This window comes from Phyllobates terribilis, unplaced genomic scaffold, assembly GCF_046119375.1.
Source record: "Phyllobates terribilis strain yellow unplaced genomic scaffold, ASM4611937v1 Scaffold_4__5_contigs__length_816908805, whole genome shotgun sequence".
Classification (NCBI taxonomy): Eukaryota; Metazoa; Chordata; class Amphibia; order Anura; family Dendrobatidae; genus Phyllobates; species Phyllobates terribilis.
Window position 1 is genome coordinate 132,349,506 of NW_027362764.1, and position 15,176 is coordinate 132,364,681.

Below are 15,176 nucleotides of genomic sequence, written 5' to 3' on the forward strand. Positions count from 1 at the left end.
TGTAAGTTTTGGCAAACTCCAGCCTGGCTTTTTTATGTCTCGGGGTAAGAAGTGGGGTCTTCCTGGGTATCCTACCATACAGTCCCTTTTCATTCAGACGTCGACGGATAGTACGGGTTGACACTGTTGTACCCTTGGACTGCAGGGCAGCTTGAACTTGTTTGGATGTTAGTCGAGGTTCTGTATCCACCACCCGCTCAATCTTGCGTTGAAATCTCTCGTCAATTTTTCTTTTCCGTCCACATCTAGGGAGGTTAGCCACAGTGCCATGGGCTTTAAACTTCTTGATGACACTGCACACGGAAGACACAGGAACATTCAGGTCTTTGGAGATGGACTTGTAGCCTTGAGATTGCTCATGCTTCCTCACAATTTGGTTTCTCAAGTCCTCAGACAGTTCTTTGGTCTTCTTTCTTTTCTCCATGCTCAATGTGGTAAACACAAGGACACAGGACAGAGGTTGAGTCAACTTTAATCCATGTTAACTGGCTGCAAGTGTGATTTAGTTATTGTTAACACATGTTAGGTGCCACAGGTAAGTTACAGGTGCTGTTAATTACACGAATTAGAGAAGCATCACATGATTTTTCAAAGGGTGCCAATACTTTTGTCCACCCCCTTTTTTAGGTTTGGTGTGGAATTATATCCAGTTTGGCTTTAGGACAATTCTTTGTGTTTTTTCACTGAAGACAAATTAAATGAAGATAATAATACCAAAGAATTTGTGATTGCAATCATTTTCAGGAAGAAACTGAGTATTATCTGACAGAATTGCAAGGGTGCCAATACTTTTGGCCACCACTGTAGCAACATGAGTAAGTACCCCAAAATGGAATTTATAGGGGTTCTCCTGTTATAGAAAAAAAATAACTAAAAGATCAACAAAATCCTAAATACATTTAATTAGCAAATCCCAATCATTTTTCCACTGAGGTAATCAATGTTGAATTAAAATGGCCTCCATCCTGTTACACCAAAGGTAGGAAACCTCAGGCCATTTCTTTCGGCCCCCAGGCAGATTTCTGGAGAATACAGTGCTTGGGCCACCGGCCCCATTTTACCAGCCAGCCCTTTAATCTCTCCCCCAACTGAGTACACACACACAGCTTTCACTGCAGTGCACGCAACAAAGTATTTCATCATGACCCTGGTCAGTGCCAACATCAGGATGTTCTTTGTGGGGGGGGATTTAGCGCCTTGCGCTTCCCTCCCAATGATGAAGGAAGCCATCACAGTGTCTCCTCTGTAATGATACAGAAGCCTGTGCATACACCAGCCCCAGAGTCTCTTATGTCATAAGGGCTAGTGTATTTACAGCACAGGGAGTGGTTTAAATATATGTGTCTCCCATGTGATGAATATACATCAGCCACAGTGTCTCCTACGTATGTAATTTATATACAGCAATCTCAGTGTCTCCTATGTGATGTATATACAGCAGTCTCAGTGTATCCTTTGTGATGTATACACCAGTCTTAGTGTCTCCTATGTTATTTTTATATACCAGCCCTAGTGTCTCCTATGTTATTTTTATATACCAGCCCCAGCGTCTCCTATATAATGTATATACACCAGTCCCAGCATCTCCAAGGTGATGTATATACATCAGCACCACTCCACTTTGTTTTTTATTTCACCACTGGAGTGGTGTCACTAATGTAAGTTCCCTGCTTGTAGTATTTTACTTACCAGCTACCGTCTTCAACTGTTATTGGTACTGTGCCGGTTAGGCTTCTGGAGTTTGTGACCTACTGGATCACTCCAGTCTTTTATGAATGAGCCCGAGATCACTTTTCAAGTAAGTCTAAGACCCCCTTCACATCCTCCTTCATGTCCATATTTGCAGTACTTGTGTCATCCGTTTTTTTTCATGGATGCCACACGTACCCATTATAACCTAGGCTGCTGTGCACATGTCCGTGTGAACTACATGGAGACATGTCCGTTTTTTTCCGGCAGCATGGATGACAAGGGCCAATACAAGTCTATGGGTCCGTGTAACACACGTACAGTATATGGATGCCATCGGTGTGCCTCCGTGTTTAACTTTGCAAAGTATAGGAGAAGCTTTGTAATTTCACTCTTTCTTTACTTATACTGGAAAACAATTGATGGCACACTAATCCAAAATACTGATGACATCGGTACTGTTTTTTTCTGGTACCGGTTTTATACGGACGTGTGAAGGAGGCCTGAGTCAGCCAGAACGAGACTCACAGACTTAATTTGAGAGTTTATGACCTTTACCTCTGACGTCCGGCCAGTCAGAACTTGCAGTCTGGAGGTGGATTGTGGAATGGGATCAGACGGTGCCAGGAACAGTTGACGACAATGGCTGATAAGTATAATACTAGGGGCAGAGAGCTTACATTAGTGGCACCACTCCAGTGCCGAAATATAAAAAAAAGGTGCTTTAAAGAAACTTTTGCTCTACTTTTTAAAAAGGATAGTGATCCTTATACAAGAAAGAAGCAATACTTACCAATGAAATCCCAGCTGCTCTGATTGACTTCATGCTCAGGTGCATCACGACTTCCAGTCCCAGTGGAGATCATTAGAGCGGCATTACTGGAGTGTTGGAGGGAATCCATTAGTAAGTATTGCTTTTTTCTTTTTTAACCGGTTCCCGACTGCCCACTGTAGATAAACGTCGGCGCTTGCCGGGCTCTGTGCAGCGCCGACGTTTAAAAACGGTGGGTGGTCTCGCAGCGCTCAGGACCCTCAGGGTCCTGCAAGCGCTGCGATTCCGGTGCAGAGCGTTAGCTCTGACAGGGAACATCATCGGGACCTGATTAGATCAGGTCCCAGTGATGTTAACCCTTAGCTGTCTTCTATATGCTGTGATCTATAGTGATCGCGGCATATAGGAGACAGCAGGAGGAGAGGGGGTCGTCAACTTACCTCTCCGAAGACCTCCGAGTCCTTCCAGGACCTGGGGTTGCTATGGCAGCTGGAGGTCACATGACCGCCTCCAGCTCTGCCATATATGGTGTCCTGTCTGGCTCAGCTGCAGCTGTAGCCAGACTGGAGACTCTGACTGAAACAGTCAGGGAAGATCTCATGTAATGTAATATATGTCTATTACATTACATGAGATCAGAGATCAGAAAAATAAAAATTAATGTCCCATACAGGGACTAAGAAAAAATGTGAAAAAAAGTAAAAAAAAAAGTTTTTAAACTATTAATAAAAAAATCACAAAATAAATAAAAATAAATAAATAAAATATTAAACCAATAAATCCGTATATTTTTACAAAACCAAAAAAAGTACACATATTTGGTATCGCCGCGTCCGAAACAACCCGAGCTATAAAACTGTCACACTAATTAACTCCTTCTGTGCACACCGTAATAAAAATAAATAAAAAACAGAGCAAAAAAATATGCTTTTTCATCATATTGCCAAACAAAAAGTGGAAAAAAATGCGATCAAAAAACAAAATAGAAATAAAAATTGTACCACTGAAAACGTCATCTTGTTACGCAAAAAAAAAGCCGCCATACAGCTCCATCAGCCGAAAAATAAAAAAGTTATAGCGCTCAGAATAAAGCAATGCAAAAAAAATATTTTTTTCTATAAAATAGTTTTATTGTGTAAAAGTGCCAAAACATAAAAAAAATACAGTAAGTGTAGTATCGCTGTAAACGTACTGACCCGAAGAATAACGCTGCCTGATCACTTTTACCACACGCAGAACGGCATAAAAAAAAAACTCAAAAAACAATTCCTGAATTGTTTGTTTTTGTTAATTTTACCTCCCAAAAAACGGAATAGAAAGCGATCAAAAAATGTCACGTCCCCAAAAATGGTACCAATAAAAATGTCAACTCGTCCCGCAAAAAACAAGCCGTCACATGACTCTGTCGGCCGAAATATGGAAAAATTATAGCTCTCAAAATATGGCGATGCAAAAACTAGATTTTGCAAAAAAAGCGTCTTTTAGTGTGTGACAGCTGTCAGTCATAAAAACCCGATATCAATCTGGTATCTCTGTAATCACACCGACCCGAAGAATAAAGTAATCTAATCAGTTATATCACACTAGGAACGGCGTAAAAAATAAATAAAACCAATTCTTCACCTGCTACTGATTTGTTTATTATGTCCCCAAAGATCCCAGTAAGGCTCTGCCCACATTTATCCTGTGCTCTGCGCTGAGCACTTACACCAGAGTTTCCGTGTAAATCTCTGAAATACATGATTCAGCCGGAACCCATGACGGAAGATTCCCTGTAATGAGACAGATATAGGCCACTGTGGACGCCGTCTAGCCTGGGATCCCACTGTGTCATTTGTTTTAGGCGTGCATAAAAGTGCGGTTGGCCACAGTTTTGTGCACTTCTGAAAAAAAGGACACCGCTACACAGAGGCCAGACAGTGTCCAGAGTAACTCTGCTGCCTCATTACAGTGAATGGATCCTGCAGGGGTTTCATCTGAATTACATCACTTGGAAATTTAGATGGAAACCCCGATGTAAGTGCTCAGCCTAGAGCGCCGGATAAATGTTACGTAAAATGTTCCCAATAAAAGCTTCAACTCAGTCCTCAAAAAAAGCTAGTCCCCACTCAGGTCCGTCATCTGTTAAAAATATAAGGGACTTCCAAGTTACTGGTAGCAGAAAGGCTCTGGAAAAGCAAAATGACCCTTGCCCCCCAAAAGAAATTCAGAAAATTTTGTGCTCCCAAATCCAAATGCCTATTCTACAATAATTTGTTCTCCAATTGTCAAATAGCGCTCCGTCCCCCCCAGATCTCACCGTATGGCTAAGCGGTACGATACAGCCACATATGGGGTATTGACACTTTTAGAAGAAATTGTGTGACACATTTCGGCACCATTTTTACCCATTGCCCTGTGTGAAAATGTAAAATCTGAGGGTAAAACATTTTTTTGTGGTAAAAATATAATTATGATTTTTTCACTGCCCAATGGTATAAATTTAAAAATTAAAAAATACTCACTACTTCCCTAGATGAATTCCTTGAGAGGTGTAGTTTACAAAATGGGGTCACTTGTGGGGGTTTCTGCTGTTTTGGCATGTCAGCGACTCTTCAAATGTGACATGGTGTCTGCTGCCTATCCCAGCCAACATAGCGCTCCTTTCTCTTCCGAACCCTGCCGTACACCAAAGCAGTGGTTTTCCCCCACATATGGGGTATCGGCGTACTCAGGAGAAATTGTACAACAAATTTCATGGTGCAATTTCTCCGGTTATCCTTATGATAATGCAAAATTAGGGGATGAAAAACATTTTTTATGGGAAAAATGTGAAAATTTTATTTTCACGGCTCAATATTATAAACTTCTGTGAAGCAGCTGGGGGTGCGAGGTGCTCACCACACATCTAGATAAGTTCCCTAAGGGGTCTAGTTTCCAAAATGGTGGCACTTGTGGGGGGTTTCCACTGTTTAGTCACATTAGGGGCTCCCCAAATGTGACATGGCGTCTGCTAATTATTCAAACAAATTTTACATTCAAAAAGTCAAATGGCGCTCCTTCCCTTTCAAACCCTGCCATGCGCCCAAACAGTAATTTGCCTCCACATATGGGGTATCAGCGTGTTCAGGAGAAATTGCACAACAAATTTCATGGTGCAATTTATCCTATTACCCTTATGATAATGCAAAATTAAGGGATGAAAAACGGTTTTGTGGGAAAAATGTGAAAATTTTATTTTTACAGCTCAATATTATAAACTTCTGTGAAGCACCTTGGGGTTCAAGGTGCTCACCACACATCTAGATAAGTTCCCTAAGGGGTCTAGTTTCCAAAATGGTGTCACTTGTGGGGGGTTTCCACTGTTTAGGCACATCAGGAGCTCTCCAAACGCAACATGGCGTCTGCTAATTATTCAGACAAATTTTACATTCAAAAAGTCTAATGGCGCTCCTTCCCTTCCGAACCCTGCAGTGCGCCCAAACAGTGGTTTTCCCTCACATATGGGGTATCAGCACGCTCAAGAGAAATTGCACAAAAAAATTTGGGGTCCATTTTTCCTGTTACCCCTGTGAAAATAAAAAAAATTGGGTCTAAAGTAACATTTTTGTGAAAAAAGTTAAATGTTAATTTTTTTTTTCCACATTCCAAAAATTCCTGTGAAGCACCTGAAGGGTTAATAAAGTTCTTGAATGTGGTTTTGAGCACCTTGAGGGGTGCAGTTTTTAGAATGGTGTCACTTTTGGGTATTTTCTGTCATAAAGACCCCTCAAAGTGACTTCAAATATGATGTGGTCCCTAAAAAAATGTTTTTGTAAATTTTGTTGGAAAAATGAGAAATCGCTGGTCAACTTTTAACCCTTATAGCTCCCTAACAAAAAAAAATTTTGCTTCCAAAATTGTGCTGATGTAAAGTAGACATGTGGGAAATGTTATTTATTAACTATTTTGTGTGACATATCTCTCTGATTTAAGGGCATGAAAATTCAAAGTTTGAAAATTGCAAAATTTTCTAAATTTTCGCCAAATTTCCGATTTTTTCACAAATAAACGCAAATTATATGGAAGAAATTTTACCACTATCATGAAGTACAATATGTCACGAAAAAACAGTCTCAGAATCAGGGGAATACGTTGAAGCGTTCCAGAGTAATTACCTCATAAAGTGACAGTGGTCAGAATTGAAAAAATTGGCCGGGTCACGAAGGCAAAAACAGGCTCTGGCGCGAAGTAGTTAAAGATCCCTACCCTCTATATTTTTCAAACATAGAGGAAAAGCCCTTTAAGCTCTCTGATTCTGAGGACTATGTTTCAGTTTTCATCCTGATTTGGTAGCTCTTTGGGCTTAAACACAGTAAGACTACTCTTTCCAAGCTCCCCTTTTAGCACACATTCTGCGTGCACCCAAGAATACTATGCAGTTTTCTTCTCTTGATCGTGCGATGCAGCCACTTGATGCTTCTGTTGTAAAGTGTGAATCTATGTACATAAACTTTTAATTGTCATAAAGAAATAATTAGATCATCTGGGCCTGATGGTTTAAAAGAAACAATTTTTTAATGTAACTTTTTCCAGTCTTGCTGTAAAGCTTATGAATATCTTGGCTTCATTATGGAGAAGGAACAGTCATATAAAGATGCTGCAGAGAACTACAGACTTTCCTGGGAATACAGCAGCCAGTCCAGCCCGGCTGTAGGTGGGTATTCTCTACAGAATGAGATGTATGGATGATAGTTACATTTCATCACTATACGTGTCCGCATTTCCTCTGATTGTTTTATATTGCTATGTAAGATTTTATAGTGACCTCTTCATTCGTGGTGTAAGGGTCATCATATAGGAAAAGGTTTATACTGAACATGTATAAAAAGGCAAATACAATTCTGGGATGTATTAACAGAAGCATACAGTCTAGATCACGTGAAGTCATTATTGGTCTTTACTCCTCTTTGGTCAGACCTCATCTGGAATACTGTGTACAGTTTTGGGCACCACATTTTAAAAAAGACATAGACAAACTGGAGCAAGTTCAGAGAAGAGCGACCAGAATGGTGACTGGTCTGCAAACCATGTCCTATGAGGAACGGTTGCAGGATTTGGGAATGTTTAGCTTGCAAAAAAGAAGACTGAGAGGAGACTTAATAGCTGTCTACAAATATGTCAAGGGCTGTCACATTGTAGAAGGATCATCTTTATTCTCATTTGCACAAGGAAAGACTAGAAGCAATGGGATGAAACTAAATGGGAGGAGACACAGATTAGATATTAGAAAAAACTTTTTGACAGTTAGGGTGATTAATGAGTGGAACAGGCTGCCACGAGAGGTGGTGAGTTCCCCTTCAATGGACGTCTTCAAACAGAGGCTGGACAGACATCTGTCTGAGATGATCTGGTGAATCCTGCTTTGAGCAGGGGGTTGGACCAGATGACCCAGGAGGTCCCTTCCAACTCTACCATTCTATGATTCTATGTGAAAGAGTAATATCATTACAGAGTTCTGTCTGTTTTCCTGACATGTCTTTTTGGTAACTACTTGTATTCCAAATCTAGAACTTACTTTCTTAGAACTTAGTGTTCTTTTGTTGTTCCTCCTGGAAATTTATCTCATTAGTCGGACATGCTCCTACAAACTGGCAATTTACAAATACTGAGATGTGTCCAACTGTATAGGAACACACCCTATTGGCATGGGTTAACAAATAATGCCCAGTTTTTTTTTTCTTTGTGTTTGTGTAGGTACATTATACATTGTCATGCTGCTGGCCTGAATCTGAACAGTGCTGAATTAAAATGAGCAGCACTGATTTGAACTGGTCCAGCTCACAAGCTGACAGGGGGAAGTGAGCAACAATTTAGGGCTGCTTTTGGGCTACTGCACACGCCCAGGAGCAGTTAAATAACACTCAATGGGGCTAGAGAGAGGTGGTTGGGATTAAGATCTAATGCGCATCTTCAGATCTAATAGTAATTCAGAAAAGTCAGGATGGACAGCAGTGTGAGCAGCCTCTTCTTACCTCAGCACCCCTGGTATCTCCAGTATTAGATCAAAAATATGGGATGGACATTAGTGTGAGCAGCCTCTTCTTACCTCAGCATTACTGGTATTTCCAGTATTAGATCAGATAAACAGGGAGGTCAGCAGTGTGAGCAGCCTCTTCTTACCTCAGTACCTCTGGTATCTTCAGTATTTGATCAGATAGACAGGGTGGACAGCGTTGTGAGCAGCCTCTTCTTAGATCAGCAACTCTGTTATCTCAAGTATTAGACCAGATATACAGTGGGTACGGAAAGTATTCAGACCCCTTTAAATTTTTACACTCTTTGTCTCATTGCAGCCATTTGGTAAATTCTAAAATGTTCATTTTGTTTTCTCATTAAAGTTCTCTGCACCCCATCATGACTGAAAAAAAACAAATGTAAAAATTTTTGCAAATTTATTAAAAAAGAAAAACTGAAATATCACATGGTCATAAGTATTCGGACCCTTTGCTCAGTATTGAGTTGAAGCACCATTTTGAGCTAGTACAGCCATGAGTCTTCTTGGGAATGATGCAACAAGTTTTTCACACCTGGATTTGGGGATCCTCTGCCATTCTTCCTTGCAGATCCTCTCCAGTTCCTTCAGGTTGGATGGTGAACGTTGGTGGACAGCCATTTTCAGGTCTCTCCAGAGACTCTCAATTGGGTTTAGGTCAGGACTCTGGCTGGGCCAGTCAAGAATGGTCACAGAGTTGTTCTGAAGCCACTCCTTTGTTATTTTAGCTGTGTGCTTAGGGTCATTGTCTTGTTGGAAGGTGAACCTTTGGCCAAGTCTGAGGTCCAGAGCACTCTGGAAGAGGTTTTCATCCAGGATATCTCTGTACTTGGCCGTGTTCATGTTTCCTTCAATTGCAACCAGTTGTCCTGTCCCTGCTGCTGAAAAACAACCCCATAGCATGATGCTGCCACCACCATGTTTCACTGTTGGGATTGTATTGGGCAGGTGATGAGCAGTGCCTGGTTTTCTCCACACATACCGCTTAGAATTATCACCAAAATGTTCTATCTTGTGAGCAGCCTCTTCTTAGATCAGCCCTCTTGGTATCTCTAGTATTAGATAAGAAAAACAGGGTGAACAGCAGTGTGAGCAGCCTCTTCTTACCTCAGCACTCCTGGTGTCTCCAGTATTAGAATATGCATTGGGAGCACGTCTTACTACACATGAAGGGGGTAAGGATCTTCCTACTGCACCTTCTCAAAAGCACTGGTCCTTTTAATATTCTACAACAGATTTGTGTCAGCGGGCATATTAATGTTCTATAGTGATTACCTTCCTAGTTATTTAGACATATACCGTATATTCCGGCGTATAAGACGACCTGGTGTATAAGACGACCCCCCTACTTTCCTGTTAAAATATAGAGTTTAGGATATATTCACCGTATAAGACTACCCCTTTTCCAGCGCATACCAAACACCGGTAAAAATTAAAAAAAAACAGATTTGAATTTAACATGGTCCTTTTTTAATTTAAATTCTTATGACATGCAGGTATATAGCAGGAAAACTGTCACTCATAAACATATTAAAATAGGGGGGACCCCACGTCATTTTTTGGGGGGGTCCCCCATTCTAATAGCTAGTAAAGGCTAGGTATTCAGCTGGGGGCTGATATTAGTAGCCTGGGAAGCTCCGTGGGTATTACCCCCTTCCCAGACTTCAAACATCTGCCCCAGCCGTCTGCTTAACCTCCGCTAGAGACTATAATGATGGTGGATCCCACGCCAATTTTCTTTTTAAAAAATCCTTTATTTTAACACTAAATGACAATTGAGGGGTTAATAAAGATGCAGTCCCTAAATTATTAATTTTGTAATTAATTTTTCCCAAAAATGTTGACGTGGGGCTTCGCCATATTTTTGTGTCCAGCCAGGTACAGCAGGCAGGAACGGGCTGCCCCCAACCACCAGCTGCCTATTTGTACCTGGCCGGACACAACAATATAGGGAAGCCCTTTTTTTTTTAATTATTTCATGAAATAATTAAAAAAAAAAATACGTGGGGCTTCGCCCTATTTTTGTGTCCAGCCAGGTACAACTAGGCAGCTGGGGGCTGGAATCTGCAGCGCAGGGAGGCCCAAGCTTTCTGGGCCCCCCCTGCTGCAAATTGCAGTCCGCAGCCACCCCGGAAAATGGCGCGTTCATAGAAGCGCCATCTTCTGGCGCTGTACCCAACTCATCCAGGGCCCTGGTGCGGTGGCTCACTGGGTAATAAAGGGGTTAGGGCCAGCTTGGCATTATCAGCTGGCCCTAAGCCCGAAATTCATGGGGTCACGCCAATATTAGACATGACCGCCATGAATTTCTAGTAAAGTAATTAAAAAAAACACAACACCCAGAATAAAGTCCTTTAATTGAAATAAAGACACAATTTTTTAATGTTCTAAATTAAACCATACTTACCATCACGCCCATTCCAGCTGAAGCCAACGATCTCCTGCAATAAAAGTAAAATAATAAAGCAACCTCATCCTTACCTCTCCATGGTTCCCAGGACCGGTCCAGCTCTGCTACATTCACATGACAGGCTGCACCGCAGCAGAACGCTGCCGTTCAGCTTGCCATGCGGCAGACACTGAGAAGCGCAGGCATGCTTGTGCTCCTCAGTGTCTGACTGTGACGGCATCCAGATGAGCCGAGATCATGTCCAATGAACTCGGCTCACCTCATGCACGTCACTGACAGCGTGGGAAAATTCTCCTGCTCCCCGCATGCGCAGTAGAAGTTTCCCACGCTGTCAGTGACGGACGTCCAGGAGGTGAGCTGAGTTCATTGTCGGCTCATCTGGATGCCGTCACAGCCTGACACTGAGGAGCACAAGCATGCCTGCGCTTCTCAGTGTCTGCGGGATGAGAGGCTGGATGGCAGCGTTCTGCTGCGGTCCAGCCTGTCATCTCGATGTAGCAGAGCTGAAGCTGTCGTGGGAACCATGGAAAGGTAAGGATGAGGTTGCTTTATTATTTTTCTTTTATTGCAGGAGATCGTTGGCTTCAGCTGGAATGGGCGTGATGGTAAGTATGGTTTAATTTAGAACAATAAAGGATTGTGTCTTTATTTCAATTAAAGGACTTTATTCTGGGTGTTTGTGTTTTTTTTAACTTTTACTATGGGGTTAGTAATGGGGGTGTCTTATAGACGCCTCTCCATTACTAACCTGGGCTTGATGTCAGCTGGCATTATAAGCTGACATCAACCCCAGCCCTATTACCCCCTGCCACCGCACCAGGGCAGCGTGGAAGAGCGAGGCTAAGTGCCAGAGTTGGCGCATCCTATGGATGCGCCATTTCTGGGGCGGCTGACGGCTGGTGTTTCTAGCCTGGGAGGGGGCCAATATTCATGGCTCCCTTCCTGGGCTATTAATATCAGCCCCCAGCTGTCTGCCTAGCCTTTGCTAGCTATTAAATTAGGGGGGACCCCACCTCATTTTTTTGGGGGGGTTCCCCATTTTAATAGCTAGTAAAGACTAGGTATTCAGCTGGGGGCTGATATTAGTAGCCTGGGAAGCTCCGTGGGTATTACCCCCTTCCCAGGCTTCAAACATCTGCCCCAGTCGTCTGCTTAACCTCCGCTAGAGCCTAAAATTAAGGGGAACCCCACGCCAATTTTTTTAATAATAAATCCTTTATTTTAATACTAAATGACAAGTACAGTAACCAACACTATCACTGTACTTCATATATATGTGACTGACATGTTTCTATCTATCTAATCTATGTGTGAAGCTCTATTCTGTCTGTTATAAATTGTCGGGTACCGCTGCTGAATTGCCGGCCGGCTTTTTTAAAGAGACAGTGCATGAAAACACTATTATTTTTTTTAATAAATCCTTTACACTAAATGACAAGTACAGTAACCAACACTGTCACTGTACTTCGTATATATGTGACTGACATGTTTCTATCTATCTAATCTATGTGTGAAGCTCTATTCTTTCTATTCTAAATTGTCGGGTGCCGGCTTATGCCGCTGCTGAATTGCCGGCTTTTCATATATTGTCACAGAAGCGATGCGAACTTCCCAGCTCCGGACACAGCGCAGCGCTTCTGTGACAAGTGAAAGCTGTCGGCACAGAAGTCCTGCGCTGTGTCCGGAGCTGGGAATACGCAGCGATGTGTCAGTTTCAGCACAGAAGCGCTGACTGTCTGGACCTACCGCCGCCGTATTTTAACTCCCTCCACCTTATATTAACTCCGACATGGCAGGGATACGGCCACGGCAGCTTATTAACACCCCCAGAGTATCCCCGCATGTCAATTTCTGAAAGTTCAAAAGCATTACCGGCGTATAAGACGACCCCAGACTAGACAGAAGATTTTTCAGTCTTCAAAAGTCGTCTTATACGCCGGAATATACGGTATTTCTATTGACATTTTGTAATTATATACTTTCTATTCCCGGAGAATGCCTTTTAATCAGTAATTGTATTCAATGTAACAGACTTGTGAGACACATCTGTTTTGGATAAATAAATTGTCAATCCTCATCCTCTGTATAAAAATGTCCTCTGCTGGAGACTATGGATATAAAAAAGAAATAGAGAGCAGTGTGATGATGATTATTACAATAAAATAAGTGGTAGAAAAAAAAGTATTAGGCTATGTGCCCACGATGCAGAAATGCTCCGGATTTTTTCCTGAGCATTTCTGAATCTCCCTGGCAGAAAAAATGCATGCGGATTGTACATGCGGATTGTACATGCGTTTTCCTGCCAGGGACTTGCGGATGTGAAGCGTTCTTCACATGCATTTCCGCATGCGGGTTGACAAGCGCTTTCCAAGCGATTTTAGCATCATTTGGAAAGTGCTTGACAACTTGGTCACACTATATAAATCCATGCAAACTGCATGGATTTATATAGTGTGACCGTAAAGAATGTTAAAAAATAAAAAAAAAAATCTATACTTACCTTCTGATGGCCCCCGGTGTCTTTATTCACTCCGTCCTGGCTTGCCGGCAGCTCGCGGTACACTACACTGAAGGACTTGCCGACGTCAGCGGTCGCGTGACCCGTCACATGACTAAATGACGTCAGCGCAGGTCCTTCAGTCCACCGCGATCTGCCGACAAGCGAAGACAAGGAGACCGGGGGCCATCAGAAGGTAAGTATAATTTATTTTTTATTTTATTCTTTTTTTTACAGGTTCTATAGTACCCGGGTCCAGAGGAGAGGAGACTCTCCTCCGGACCCGGGTACCATAGAACCTGTAAATCATCCATCCGCACATTGAAACACTTGGATTTTGCATGTACAGATGCAGTGATGCGGATTCCATGTGTTCTAATGCAAGTCAATGGCGGTGAAAACGCAGCGCTTCCGCAAAATAATTGGTAGTGCTGCGTTTTTTTCCGCAATGATAATCCGCAGCGGAAATTTCTGCAGCATGTGCACAGCACATGCGGATTATCATTGGGGAACATGGCAGGCCTTCTACCAAGCGTTTTTTAAGTGTTTCTGCAGCGGAATTGCCGCTGCGGAAACGCTTAAAAAACGCATCGTGGGCACAGAGCCTTACAAGAGACAGATTAAAGTGAAGAGGAAAAATATGTGTTTGATAGTTTGCTCATTGTTCCAGGTTTCAGACTTGCATTCAACTATCTGAAAGACAAGAAGTTTGTGGATGCCATAGATATTTGCCATAAGGTAAAGTGATTGGATATTTATATTGTTACTTTAACATCCAGTCTTCTTTCCATACGTTAACTTCCAGATATTGTTTTCTAGGTACTTAAAGCTCACCCTACTTATCCAAAAATGAAAAAGGAAATATTGGAAAAAGCTCAAGTTAATCTCAAGCCCTAAGATGGCGGTCATACAGCCATATCTGTCATTTGTACTGTTACCACAGTGTTCCTTTTATATTATTGTTCCCGAAAAATTGATATCTGTAATAAAAGATCGTTGTTTTTTTTAATTGGTTGATTGCTTCTAGTGAACTCTTAGACCTGTTTCACATGTCCTTTATTCACAGTCTGAGTGCAGACCATGATGTCCAGACTGGCCGCCGATCTCCTGACCAAAAATGAAGAGCCTCATAGGCATAAATGAGAAAATTGAGTTTTTGTCAGGCAGGTCGTACTCAAACTGTGAATTTCTAATGTGTTTAACCGGTTTTACTGCAATCCGAGTGGCTCAGAGCACACAGTACCGGTATTACATTATGCCTGGAAGAGTTCGCCCTCTCACATTTTGATAGTTAAGACTGAAGGGTGTCATGAAGTGTTGCTAGGCATGCTCATTTCACATAAACTTGTAGCCCAAATAGGCTTCCGATCACTTGTAATCAGGACTTGCACTGCTGAGAACAATGACAGTCTATGTACACTGAAAAATATATTACCGATCATTAAGTGGGTATCTTAAGTGCGGTCTGCCTGTGTAAACCGGCTATCAAACAACTGCCAACCGGCGAACATGTTGCCAGATAGCGGTTGTTTAACGCTGCTCATCGCGCCATGTGAATACATTTTAACTATGTATAAACAAGTTTGGATAACTGACCAATTTTTAGCCAAATTAAAATTGGCACAAGCAAATGACTTATTAACTTATTGAAGTGCTCAAAAACCTGCTTGTTATTCATAGTGATTGTAGCATGTGAACACATCAGAACCTTCTTTCACTTGATATCTGCTACCGATAGAGAGTTGGACACCATCATACAACTTGGCCAGTCCCACTGAAATTGGTGGATTTATCC

General features: G+C 42.0%; 1 protein-coding gene across 2 annotated transcripts in view; it reads left to right on the forward strand.

The window, feature by feature from the left end:
• The window catches only part of TTC21A (tetratricopeptide repeat domain 21A), a 79,184-nt gene extending 64,794 nt beyond the window's left edge, over positions 1-14,390 (forward strand). Inside the window, exons 27-29 of one of the 2 annotated variants that reach the window (XM_073677749.1) lie at positions 7,016-7,136; positions 14,052-14,119; positions 14,201-14,390. In XM_073677749.1, coding sequence (XP_073533850.1) covers positions 7,016-7,136; positions 14,052-14,119; positions 14,201-14,278 — 267 coding nt within the window. In that variant the 3' untranslated portion in view covers positions 14,279-14,390. The remainder of the gene's footprint in view (positions 1-7,015; positions 7,137-14,051; positions 14,120-14,200) is intronic. The other variant, XM_073677750.1, reaches the window with a different exon arrangement.
• The last annotated feature ends 786 nt before the right edge of the window (positions 14,391-15,176 follow it).